At 42.7% G+C, this 13,678-nt stretch overlaps 1 protein-coding gene across 2 annotated transcripts in view; it reads right to left on the reverse strand.

Moving 5' to 3' along the window:
* Window positions 1-13,678, reverse strand: part of atp2b1b (ATPase plasma membrane Ca2+ transporting 1b) — a gene marked incomplete at both ends in the record, with an annotated part of 82,949 nt that overhangs the window by 38,878 nt on the left and 30,393 nt on the right. The window contains 3 exons of one of the 2 annotated variants that reach the window (XM_084334438.1): window positions 2,344-2,559; window positions 4,311-4,436; window positions 8,698-8,955. In XM_084334438.1, coding sequence (XP_084190564.1) covers window positions 2,344-2,559; window positions 4,311-4,436; window positions 8,698-8,955 — 600 coding nt within the window. Of the gene's footprint in view, window positions 1-2,319; window positions 2,560-4,310; window positions 4,437-8,697; window positions 8,956-13,678 lie in introns of both variants that reach the window. The other variant, XM_084334437.1, reaches the window with a different exon arrangement.

Consider the following 13,678-nt stretch of genomic DNA (forward strand, 5'->3'; position numbering starts at 1 on the left):
ACTGAACACGGTACTTAGACAAACTAGAACAAGGAGGAGGGCTGCGGCGTCTTTGTGGTGTGAATCCTGTGTCTTTTTGAAGGTGCTCTTGGATGAGGGAAGTCAGTTGAATAAGAATAAAAATAAGGAAGTTCCAGGCACTCTTCTTGTATATAAAAAAGGCTTCAATAAATAGCTTAGTTCATATTGGAACCATTAAAAAACACCAACATGTTTCGGCCTCTCTATCGGCCTTCTTCAGGGCATACTGTATGCCCTGAAGAAGGCCGATAGAGAGGCCGAAACATGTTGGTGTTTTTTAATGGTTCTAATATGAACTAAAGCCTTTTTTATATACAAGAAGAGTGCCTGGAACTTCCTTATTTTTATTTTTATTCAACGGTACTTAGACACTTTGATTTGACTGTCCACCGACTGTCCACAGCCAGTGTTGTAGTACTCGAGTCTGATTTTCAGGACTCGTGACTCGACTTGGACTCGAGCACTGATGACTCGGCCTTGGTCTCGAGCCTTGACTGCATTCGGATTCAGACTTTTTTTTGTAATAGGCCCCAATCATTTGGCATACGATATTGATGGCTAGTGCATTTGTTTGGCTATTGTGTCACAAAGTAAATAAACTCCCTTTGAAATGGTGACCACTGTGTCATTTATGTTTATTGTAGACCTTTTTTTATTTGTATGTCAGCTCTGACTGCCAGAGTGGAGTGGACTCAACCTTGATGACTCGGACTCTGACTTGGACTAGGGTAATGGGGACTTGACTCGGGCGCTCAAGACTCGACTACAACACTGAGTGTGTGTGTGTGTGTGTGTGTGTGTGTGTGTGTGTTTTTTTTTATCCACTTTTTCCTCCTTATTTTTCTATTTTTCTCCCATCCCAATTTCGTGTTTCCAATTCTCCCCTCCCCTGTCTTGAACGTTGCTCGCATATGCCCCCCACTGGTCGGTTGTAGGGAGGATAGAAGCCTTGCATCACGTGTCCCCTCCGCTACACGAGGAGGCAGCCTGTCACATCTTTTCACCTGCCAGCGCGGACTCTCATTGGCGAGGTGTAACGCATGGGAGGCTCACACTACCCCCGCTATTTCCTGTCCGACCCAACCGACCTGTAGGAGTCGCTGTCCACAACGTCCAGATTACCACCCATCGACTTCCACCCGCTGACTTTGCCAATTGAGCCAGTATGACGGCCGGCCCAAGCCGGAGGCAATGCTGACACCCGGATTCGAGACCGGAGTCTCTTGCATTGGTGACAAGCGCAATCTCCGCTGCGCCACGCCAGCCGCCCGCACGTCTCAACTGCTCTTCAATCGGTTGAAGAGTGCATATGTAAACAAGATAACCATAACCCTAGTCTTGTTTGCATTTTACTATTCATAGTAGGACTTGTGAATTATCCATGAAGAGTCTCGCATAGATTGGCAAGAGCAAATAAACCTGCCTTCTAAACTTCACCCGAAGTGACTGAAATATAATATAATCATAATTCCATACACTGCCTGGAAGGCTTAATATATCACATTACTTATGATATCATATTGCAGCTGTGGTCTGCTGTAATATGATACGCTTTTTGTCTAGAAATACAAACACTAGAATTCATTAATTATTCTCAAATACTATAAAACTTCAATGAATAGCCCCGGCTTTCATTTGCTTCAATCAACTCACTCTGCCTTTATATGGGACTGGTCTCTAATTCCTTTTGCACAAAAATCTTGCTCAACAAAGATGGGAAATTAAAAAAATATATATTTAAACCAGTGTGGCATGTACCAGCATGTACACATCAAAATAAAACAAATAAAGAACTGGGTATTCATCTACTAATCTTATGGATGATTTAATTATTACCACTTCACTGCATCAGATCCCCAGTGGTGCTTAGGAAGATGGCTGATAAAACTCAGATCGGCTTGGATATAAAGACTGATGGTAACCTGCTAAATGAGGAAGATTAAATAAAGATGTTGGTGACAATAGTGGCTCAGAAGGTGAAGCATCTACTGTTTTATATATACAGGCTTCCCCCTCTTAGTCAATTAGTCAATCGACCTATCTCAAGCCCCGCCCATATGAAGCCACATAACAACATTAAGAGTACCGACCGTAACAAAAGAAAACTGCTTTGCAGCGTCGTGGCAACCAGATAAACAATGAATGTAGACCAGGCTTCTAATTGAGACCTGCCTTTATTAGTCAAAACACATAAAACCACCTCACCTTTATTTGGGACAGGCGTCTATGTGAGGGTTAGGGTTAAAGACTCTGCTTTTAGTTGCAGTTTTACGGTATATTACTTATGGGGAAGAAGACACAGGTGATTCGTGGAGCACTTACTTTTCTTTTCCTTCTTCTCCTTCTTTTTCCTCTCCTTCTCCTTTTTCTTCTCTTCTTTCATCTTCCTCTTCTTCGCCTTCTGGGCCCTCTCCTCTTCGTCATCGCCCTCCTCGTCCTCCTCCTCGGCACTGAGGAGGGTGAAGATGATTCCCGTCTGAGAGTTCACGCCCACCGCTGTCACCAGAACCTTCCCGGATCCCTCCATGACGTGGGTGCCTGGCGAGAGAGGTTCGCTCCGTTACACCGCGGTTATGCTGTTAGTTACAATGACATTAGCTCAGTGGTTCCCAACCTTTGTTTGGAACCCCACTTTGACGTCACAAAGCCCAGACATTCAAAACAGATAATTCTTTGCTACTTAATTTGTGGGCGAATTACTCTGACTTTCTTGCAGTGGTGGAAGAAGTAGACAGTTCCTTTACTTAAGTAAACGTAGATAAAATAGTACTCTAAAAAAGTTTAAGTCCTCTATTCAAATTCTACTTAAAGTTAGGGCTGACCCCTATTAATCGATTAGTCGACAAATCGGTCGAAAGGGGCCGTAGTCGACTGGCCAACCTCTTAGTCGAATATAATAAAAAAAAAAAATTATCATCTTTTTTTCAAAAGAAAAGAGGCATAGAAGCGTGGCTAACGCTAATGGCACGCATACCAGAGGCTAACTGCCTACGAAAACAGGCACAGAGGCACTGAAAGAGGATTTCACCCATCTAATGAACACACTATACTAGACAAATATCAAGATGTATCCATCAGTGGACCAATTGCATGCTTTTGCAGAGGACAAGAAGCCTTCAGTCGACTCCTTCAGACATTAAGCACCCCCCACAGCCCAAATGGAATGATAAAAAAATATATATATATATATATATATATATTATATATATATATTTTTTTTAAGTCGACCAATAGTCGACTAACGGCAAATTTTGGCCAATCCTAGTCGACCATCCAAATCCTTAGTCGGGGACAGCCCTACTTAAAGTAGAGAAGTATTTGCTAACTATACTGAAATGTTTGAGCGTGGGAACGCAAATTAGATTGTTTTCTTACATACAACGATGAAATGAAAGTGAACAAACGGGGAGTGCAAACTCCAGCTTCACATTAAGCCAAGGGGAGATTAGTGACCCCATTTCAATTCCATGTGACCCCATGGAATCTGATAACTTTTTTCAGTAATAAATAGTAATCTAACTTGTTACTTTTTACAAGCCAGTAATCTGATTACAGTTACTTTTCCAAGTGGCTGTGCATTACTATTTAGTTACTATCTCATAATGCTGATGATAAGAGAGCCAGGGGTACAGTCAGCTAGACCGGAGATGGGACGTGCGCTCGCTCGCGCACGCACGCACGCACACAGCCACACATACATGTTTACGTTCATAGCTGATTTTAGAATGGCTTCAGAATGAAGTTAAATCAACTATCCAGTTCGTTGTATAGTGTACTTTGGCTACTTGAGAGAGAGTGAGAGTGAGAGAGAGAGATTCATGTTACGTGCGACTTGCGGAGTACGCACTGAGTCCGTTGTCTCAGAATGGATTTGGTAGAGAGAGAGAGAGAGAGAGAGAGAGAGAGAGAGAGAGAGAGAGAGAGAGAGAGAGAGAGAGAGAGAGAGAGAGAGAGAGAGGTAGAGGTAGAGAGAGAGAGAGACTGGATAACGTTATCACAGCAAAAAAGACGACGACTTTGTAACCTAGTTACTTTCAATGTAAATCAAGTAATCAAGTAACTAGATTACTTTTTAAAGGAGTAATCAGTATTTTTACAAGTAATCTGTGGCATCACTGGTGTTCACACTGTCGTGAAATAATCAAATCTGAGTCACATAATATGAGCAAAGAAATCAGATATGGGTCACTTTCATCTGCAGTCTGAATGTAGCCTTAGTGAGTTTACACTTGCAGTTTACCATTGCAAGCTTTCAACCTTGTTACACAAATAATGAGTGGATGAAGTACCTGAAAGTAACATGGGGTCTTTGTCCAGAGTCTTTTTCACATGGTCGGATTCACCCGTTAGTGAGCTTTCATCAATCTTCAAATCATTGCCCTGAATCAGCACTCCATCAGCAGGAATTAGGTCACCTGGTACCACACACACACACACACACACACACACACACACACACACACACACACACACACACACACACACACACACACACACACACACACACACACACACACACACACACACACACACACACACACACACACCCATGCAAATGACAGTCAGTCGGGATGTGATTTTGTATTACCACCATCCAGATCCCCTCCAGATGTGTTCAAATCAAATCAAATCAAATGTATTTGTATAGCCAGAGATCACATGGAATAGCCCCCATGGGCTGGACAAGTCTTCTTGTACAAGTCAAGAAGAAACATCACAATAGATCAAAAACCACCATAAAATCCAAATATCAGGCTTTATTTTAAAATGTTATTTTAAAAAACGTTTAAAAAAAATTCTATATTGAAAAACTATTTGTATAAATGTGTTTTTCCCCCACCAAAGTGTTCAATAAGCTACTGAAAATGTCTCAGCAGCGTCTCTACACCTTTACCCTAATAATAATAATAATAATAATAATAATTTAGGACCTGCTCCGAGGTCATCAATTGGCACACATGCGATGCATGCATGCAATTCGTATCTGCGATTAACCCATCCCGTCGTCCTTCCCCCCCAAGGGCAGCCGGGAGCAGACAGGCGTCAACGTGAGCCGCGCCAGGGGACCAATCCAAGTGCTCCTGTCCGTCTTCGTCAAGGACACCACAGCGTTAGCGATCTTGTTGTTGTGCATGTTTTTCCATTGGGTTTATCTTATCGGGGGGGGAAACCCTTGCGAGCACGAGGAGAACATGCAAACTCCACACAGAAAGGCCTGGGAGATACCCCACCTGGGTAACTGGCATCATGGAAACCTGGTCCCCAAGCGGGAATCGAACCCTGGACCTTCTTGCTGTGAGGCGACAGTGTTAACCACTACACCACCGTGCCGCATCTACCCTAAGTGAGATGCAAGGATCTATGGATATACAGATTGGCAACAAGCACTCATTGCTATTTATTATATTTTTTCAAGACATGTCAATACCTACTAGGTTCGACCTATTAGTGACATCACACATGCAAGTGCAAAGAAGCTCTCATTCTCCCGGGGGAAAAGTGTGAAAAAGGCGCTCCTGGTGACAAGTTCTGCACAAATAGCTATCTGTATGATCAAAGTCACGCCTCCAAGACGTGTTGAACATAAAGGGTTTGAGTGGAGGGGGGTTTTAACGCTAATTTTAATCTATAAATGTGCTTGGTGGATGATGACCAGTCAAGGAAACTTTTCGAAATAGCTTTGACGTTCATAGAAGAAGCGATGTTTCACCAGAAGTAGCCTACTGTATACTTTCAGGCAACAACCAATACATTCACTACGTTAATCTTGTGATCCAAGAATCCCCAGATGCTTTAGTATGCGCAACATCGGTAAGGTATTACAATTATGAAGTGACAAAAGGTATTAGCCAGCATGTGTAATATGTGCAATATGTATATTTCCAATCCCATTTACTTTTCCACTCTGATTAGTATCTGATACGTTTTTTCCTTTGTAATACCAAAGATGTATGTATGTGTTTTAGACCTGTGAAGTCAAATCTATAGATATCTATGCCTTTCCTCAGAATGTTTGCGTAGTTATCTTGCTTCCAACATTGCTGCCTGTTACCACTGGGAACCCAAATGCCTAATGTCTGATGATATGATGAACGGGGAAAGCCCACTATATACTAACTGGCTTCTTGAGAAGTGTGAGGAAGGAATTAGGAAGGTCGATTCATGGATTAATTAATCCCAAGGCTTTATTTGAAAACCCCGAAGATTATTCAGAAATACAGAACAGATCATAACATATGATCTTCTACATGATTATCAATCAATTTCACAGAAAGTTGACAGTCCAAATAGACTGCATGCTCTGACTCCAACATGTACATGATATCAATAGGCCGTCGCAGAGACCTGTACACATACTTTTCTAATATTAGATATGGTTGTTTGGTCTCTATTCAAATCTTTAAGTAAGCAGTTTTCAACAGGTTCCAATTTTCAATATCAAGTCATACTGTATTAAGGGTAAAACAATGAATACGTTAAAACAGTTACTTATTGCTCTGTTTCACAAGGCAGCCCCCTCTGACAAGGGCTATTAACTCATTCACGGCCAACCACGACTATAGTCGGGTTATCTTGCCATGCGCTGAGCGCCAAAACCCGAGTATAGTCGGGTTTTCGATAGTTTATAATTTTTTCTTTTATTCGATTTTTTTATTCTATACAGTCTCACGGATCTCGTGTATCATTGGGACTCATTCTGAGATGCAGAGATTGCAATGCTGGCCGAATCCTGCTAGGTGGCAGTATCGCCCACCCTTTGAAACCTTATTTTGTGTGTGTTACATTATATAATGGTCCGGGCGGAGAAATGGTACCCGGGCAAGTGAAAGGCTTCATTCGAGCCCTTTGTAACGCGTCCAGCACACTTCATGCATAGTTTGTCCCATTTCATGTCAGGGACCCGATGGACATCAATACTGGAAATCGCGATCAGACAATTGGAATATTCTTTTTGCAATACCTCCTATCAAAGGTAAGGACTATATGACATCAATCCTACTTTTATCCTACAATGATTTCACATCGATCGCAACGATCAACGTATGTAGTATTCAAAACGTATGCCGTTGCTGACAATCAGAGCATCACAAAATGACCCCCCCCCCCCTTTGATGCCTTCATGATGAAACATAATACCTATTATATACCTTTGATTTGGAAATAATATCGTGTCCAGCCGAGCAACGCAAAGGACTTTCGCAAAATGCACATAGCGCTCCATAACTCAGCTTCCAGGAATTAGCCAGGATCACTCTGAAACTATACAATATTTACCACGGGATAACACGCATAAACGTATACATGAAAAAATTTACAATTTTTTACATGTTGGACGAGCGATAGTGACTGTCAAATGAGCCATAGTATTGTCTCCATAGCTATAATAGAGAAAATAGATATAGCTCTGCAAACATCGTGACGCACAGTGAAAATGACTATCTTTTAAGAGGAACAAGTCTGTTCTTAGCAACTTAGTCAACTCAGGAAGCCCCCGAGGCAAACAGACCCAACAGTACCTTTTTTCAGTACTTTAGTCTCTAAAAATGTAACCTACCTACATCAGTTGTACAAAAAAAAATCAAAACTTCAAATAATTTATTATAATATATAATATTGCAGCGAGCGTTGTCTGCATCTATAAAGTGTAACCACACTTGCGACCGTTTTCGGCTTGCCATCGCCCCGACTGCTTTGTTGTTGAATCAAGTAAAAAACTTGGTAAGCGTGTATTGTGCGTGTGAATGTTGACGTGAACGTGCGGCACACTTCATAGATTTCGTTTCGCGGTAAACGAAACATTGATGCCGTTGAACTTAAAAGTACCTAATTCGGTACCCATCCCTAGTGGGCAACACTTTCAGCGGGTCAACCTGGCCGACTGTCTAGAGAGACTAGTTAGTTTATTCAAATATACATAACCTGCTATCATACATACAAAGATGAATTCAATTATTTTACAACATAGGCAAAATACTGCAAACGCATACTATCACTCTTCCACTGTGACTTGCTTCCAAGATCCAGTAATATCTTCCAACATGGAGGAAACATAGACAGTCTAAAACATTCACTCTAAACATTCTCTATTCTGTTATGGAACATATTATATGTTTCATCCTATTATATAATTTGTACAGCTTACTGGGCCTATTAATGTGTACAGTGTACTAGACAGCATGTTTATAGCTCTGTTAAATACATATTCTCTGTACAGCCTTGACTAGTTAATATAGTTAACTAGTATACAGTTTCTCAGACACTAGGGCGACAGTCTTAACAGTGTTCTTAACGACCATGGCCCAGGACAGTTTGTCTGTGTCATATGTTCAGAATATGTCATCTTGTCCTTTTCTTTGTTGTCTTTTGTTTCATATCAATCTTGTGTCAGATTATGAACCCCATCTTTGTTTTCATTTTGTGAAATCTTTGTTTTCATTTAGTCATCTTTGTTTTGATTGTGTCATTCCAAACTTGTGTATTTAATTGTAGGTCTGACCAGAGCTCTTTCTCACTTTCTGGTCAGACGCTCCTGTTTCACTTAGTCTCTGATTGTGTAAACTGAGGATACTTTCTGATGTGGCCACAGAAAATAAACGACTATCCGAATCTCTACAGTTCACCGTCTTGGCTGCTTTAAAATATTCCACAACAATTCCCAGCTGCTATATATTTTACCATATTTGACTTGTGCGATGTCCCCGACCACGATCTCCGCCACGGGGATCTGGATCACCTGCTTGCCGCGCACCACCGTGAACCTCTGGTCCTGCTCGATGCGGCTCTGAAGGCCCCGGAACTGCTTCTCTTTGCTCCAGTCGTTGAAGGCCGTCACCAGCACCACGCAGACCACGGACAGGAGGATGGCGGCCCCCTCGATCCAGCCGGCGTCCACCTCGTTCTCGTCCTCCCCCGGTCCAGCTGCATTTCCGCAATCTGGGAGACAAGTGTGATGTTTGTTATTTTATTTATTTATTATAATTTATTTAAAAAAAAAATGTACATCCAAGAACCTCGTCATCCATCCCATCCTTTTTCTTGTATATGAAGGAAATGGGAGGTCAGTACTGTAGGTCTACTATAGCAGTAGTTATCAGAGTGGGGTCTAGAGACCACCGGGGGTCCTTGAAGGGGTTCCTTGAAGGGGGACTGCTCATGTACAGTATAGAAAAATAATTCTGTAATAAAACATATCAAAAAGCTAAAATTATATCAAATTTCTGTCCGTTTAGGGCTCCTTGATGTGACAACGTTTGAGAACCACTGTACCTATATGGATGGCTAACGGGTGCGTGTTAATAGTGTTGGGATTGTTTGTTTCCACTTGAATGTCCCCAAGCGGGGATTAATAAAGGAACACTTGACCCCCTTCATCCATCAATCATTTATCAATAATTTCTATTGGCTGGATTATGAGAGTTGTGAGTGTAATGCATGTTGGTTAATTAATTAAGCTTGTAGACACCTGTGAAGAAGAGCAGTGGAGCTCTGGTAGAGAGCGCTGACTCCGCAGGTGGTTTAATCACCTTTCTGTTGGACTCTGTTTAGAAGCAGCCCTTTGTTGTTTTATTCTTGGATCCCTCTTACTATTCTTGGATCCCTCTTACTATTTTTAAACCTATGACCTACTCCTATAATGAGCCTGGGGCTCTTCGCTCACTGGGGCAATGTCACAGCTCACCAGAGACAATCTACTTGCTCCTCTGAGATGCACCCACCGATGACCTCTCTCTTCTTCGTTCCTTCTACCACTTTACCTCTACCACTCCAGGTTAGCATTAGATCTGTTCCAGTATACCCTGGACTTGTGCTGACCATAACATTTCAGGGCTTGTGTCCAGGATCGGTCTTGGGCATTCGTTTAGGAGGACTCTGAGCTGGCCCCTTTTCAGTTAGTTCATGGTTTCTACCATCAGACAGATATATAGTGTAGGATGCTCCAAAGATTGGCATGTGGCCCCCCTCCTTCTACTGTACCACTCCAGGTTAGCATTAGATTGGTTCCAGTATACCCTGGACTTGTGCCAACCCGTAACAATAGTAGCTTCTGTGAACATAGTTTTGGGAGCAGCTAAACAACCATGAAGGGATGAGCATGATACTTTATTGCCGCAGGAATATTTGGTTATGACAGGAAGTACGCTTAGAGCTCCTTCTACCACCTTACCTCTACCACTCCAGGTTAGGATTAGATTTGTTCCGGTACTGTATACCCTAGACTTGTGCTAACCCATAATATTTAAGGTTGTGTCCAGTCCTAAACACTTCTGTCTTGGGCATCCGTTTAGGAGGAGGACTATTGTTTCTACCATCAGACTCTTAAGAGTCCAAAGATTGGAATGCGGCCATGCCTTTTTTGCTATTTCCCATCAGAGATTTGGTAAATGTGGCTATACAGGGTTCAGTCTGTTTGAATTAAGTCTATGGACATTGAGTGAGAGGCCTGGGCTCTGGTTCAAAACGGATAACCAGAGTGCAGTCTTGCAGTATGTACTGTAGCAACCTTTAACGACAGGCTTCAGGCTGCCTCTGAGCTAGCAAATAGTAATGTGCACTCTGCCAAGAAGAAAATGAAGATGATGCACATGGCCGTTGAGTGCACTTTTAACCCTGGGGATCAAGTACTTTTGGCCATGGAGTGGAGATAAACTGGGGGGTGAAATTCTGAAGTCCCTGTGCAGTAGTGAAGAGAGTGGGTGATTGTAATGATGTCATTAGTAGCCCGGGTCGAAGGCAGAAGGCAATGCTCCTGTCGCGTGATTCTCTTGAAACCCTACCACGGTCACAGCACTCCTGCCACAGTGTCTCAGGTCAGTCCAGATAACCATAACCTTAACAGGGAGGATGAGAGTGAGGGAGATGCAATTAGCTCATTAAGAGCCCATCACGGCAATGCTTATGAACCAGCTCGAGCCAATCTAAGAGCCAATCTCTTTGATATCACTGCAGACCAAACTGAGGATGTGTTCGAAGTTGTGGATGAGTACAGTGTAGTATTTAAAGATATACCTGCTGGCCCACACACCCATATGGAGAAGTTTGTTGGTATTGAGCAAGAGTCTAGTGATTGGAGCTCGCCTTTAGTTGCTGTTTCCAAACCAGTTTTTTCTGTCCATCCTTGCATTGACTTTTGCAAAGTGAAGAGTGTGACAAAAACTGATCCATAATCCTATACCCAGGCTTGAGGACTGCGGTGGTACGACGGGCAATGCACACATTGTCCATGTTTTATTTTTTTTATTTTATTTTTTTACCCTCCTTTTTTCCGATTTTTCTCCCATCCCACTGTTAGTCGTTATGCCAATTCCCAACCCCCTTCCTGGTTGTTGCGCACTCCCCCCTACTGTTGGTCCGGGAGGCCGGAGACTGTCACATGCCTGGCAGCGCAGATTCTCACCGGGAGAGTGTAACGACGTGTAACGTGTGGAAGGTCACACTACCTCCCTCCAGATCCTACCCTCGCTGTGCAGGCGCCCCAACCGAACTGTAGGGGTCGCTGTCCACAACGCCCAGGACCCACCCATCAGCTTTCCCACCCCTAACACTGCCAATTGTGTTAGTATGAACGACCAGCCAAGCTGATAGCAACGCCGAGAGCTGGACTCGAACCCAGCGTCTCCAGCGTTGATGGCGAGCGCCTTGCCCACTACACCACCTAGCCACCCCATGTTTGACTTGTTAAAAAAAGGCTATTGGCAAGTATGGTTGATGGGCCAAAGATGTGTCTGCTTGTGTTACACCCAATGATGCCAGTAACTTTACTGTAATCTGATGACTTTTTCCTGAAAATAGTAATCTAACACGTTAATCTTTACAAGCCAGTAATCTGATTGCAGTTACTTGTCCAAGTGGCTGTGCGTTACTATTTCGTTACTATCTCATAATGCAGGCAGAATGCAGTATTTTCTTTTGTTTTCGACAGTCAAAAATACATTTTGAGCTGTTTTTCTTGCATTGGGAGTGACGTCACATGTCACGTTTTCAAAGCGTGTCTGAGAACGCAACCTCACGTGTTGTACCATGCTGGTGGGCGGTGGCTGTTATTATCATCAGGCTTACCAAAACATAGCGAGCAGGGAGATGCTCACGCTGGTAACTAGGGATGTCCGATATTATCGGCCGACCGATATTATCGGCCGATATCGGCAGTAAAATGTGATATCGGAAAATATCGGTATCGGTAAAAAATTTTTTTTTTTTTTTTTTTTTTTTTTACATTTATTTAACCTTTATTTACCCAGGCAAGCAAGTAAGAACCAATTCTTATTTTATTTATTGTCAAAAGTATGCATGTTGGTTTAATTCAACAACAAGAGATATGTAATGTTAATTTTTACTTTTTTAATTATCATATTTTGCACAGATAATGCTTACATTTAGAAAGCCTTTTGAATGCATCCAGTGAAATTATTAATTACCTGAAATTATTCAGTTTTTTTGGGGGGAAACCCTGCATATATCGGTATCGGTTGATATCGGTATCGGTATCGGTATCGAAATTAAGAGTTGGACAATATCGGAATATCGGTATCGGTAAAAAAGCCAATATCGAGCATCCCTACTGGTAACGCTTTCTTGCACTGGAAGTTCAGTCACTACTTCACGTTTGTGTCAGCTAAGCCGGGTGAAAAAAACATTCACTATGCGGAGGAAACAAAATACTGTCTACCGCTAAAAACAGCACATCCAATTGCATTAAAAGCATCTGGAATCACAACACAGCACGACCAAACGGATAGAAAAAAACCCGAAGGCGAAGCTTCGACTTCTACAGGACTCGGAGGTCCACCAGCCAAACAGCAAAAGCTGGATTTCAATAAAAAACCACCCGTAAGTGAGCGAGAGCTGAAGAGAATGGTCGGGAGATATGTTGTAGAAGAAATGTTACCTCTGAACACTGTTGGTGGGAGTCACTTGCTTCAAAGATAATACTGCACCACCATGAAGCCTCTGACTGTAGCACTGGACATTTTACAAGGTGACTGTCCTTATGGAACTTTACTACCCACGCTTGAAGTGCTGATGCAGAAGACCCTCGCTCTGAAGGACACCCTCTCCAAGACGACTGCAGGCCTTCCAGATGCCATAGTGGGGCGGCTTTGGCTCAGGGGTAGAGTGGGTCGTTAACCTACTTGCCTCGTATGAATGTGTATGCATGTGAATGAATGTTGGTGGTGGTCGGAGGGGCCGTAGGCGATGATTATTTGCCACGCTTCCGTGAGTCTGCCTCAGGGCAGCTCTGGCTGCAATTGTAGCTTACCACCACTGGTATGACTGTGTATTTAAGCATTACATCACGCGCAGGAGTGGTTTGTGAACAATAAACCATGCCTAGGGGTGACCCCCCTAGGCATGGTTTATTGTTCACAAATCACGACTGCAAGTGGTGTAATGCTTTTATACAACTGCCACATTCATCCAACCTTATTGCTATACAATAAACACACATTAATCGAAGATTTTGTTGAAAAAACCATCCGCCAGAAAAAGTAGTTCCCACAACTACAAAAAAGACAAGTTGCCTCCATGTGGAAGCAGCTCGGAAGTGCATCCAACCAACTAACACATCCAACTGTGTGTTATTGGAATGATTGAGAGAAGTTGCCTCCATGTGGAAGCAGCTTGGAAGTGCATCCAACCAACTAACACATCCAACTGT

The sequence above is a fragment of the Notolepis coatsorum genome (genome assembly GCF_963971535.1).
Source record: "Notolepis coatsorum genome assembly, chromosome: 18".
Taxonomy (NCBI): Eukaryota; Metazoa; Chordata; class Actinopteri; order Aulopiformes; family Paralepididae; genus Notolepis; species Notolepis coatsorum.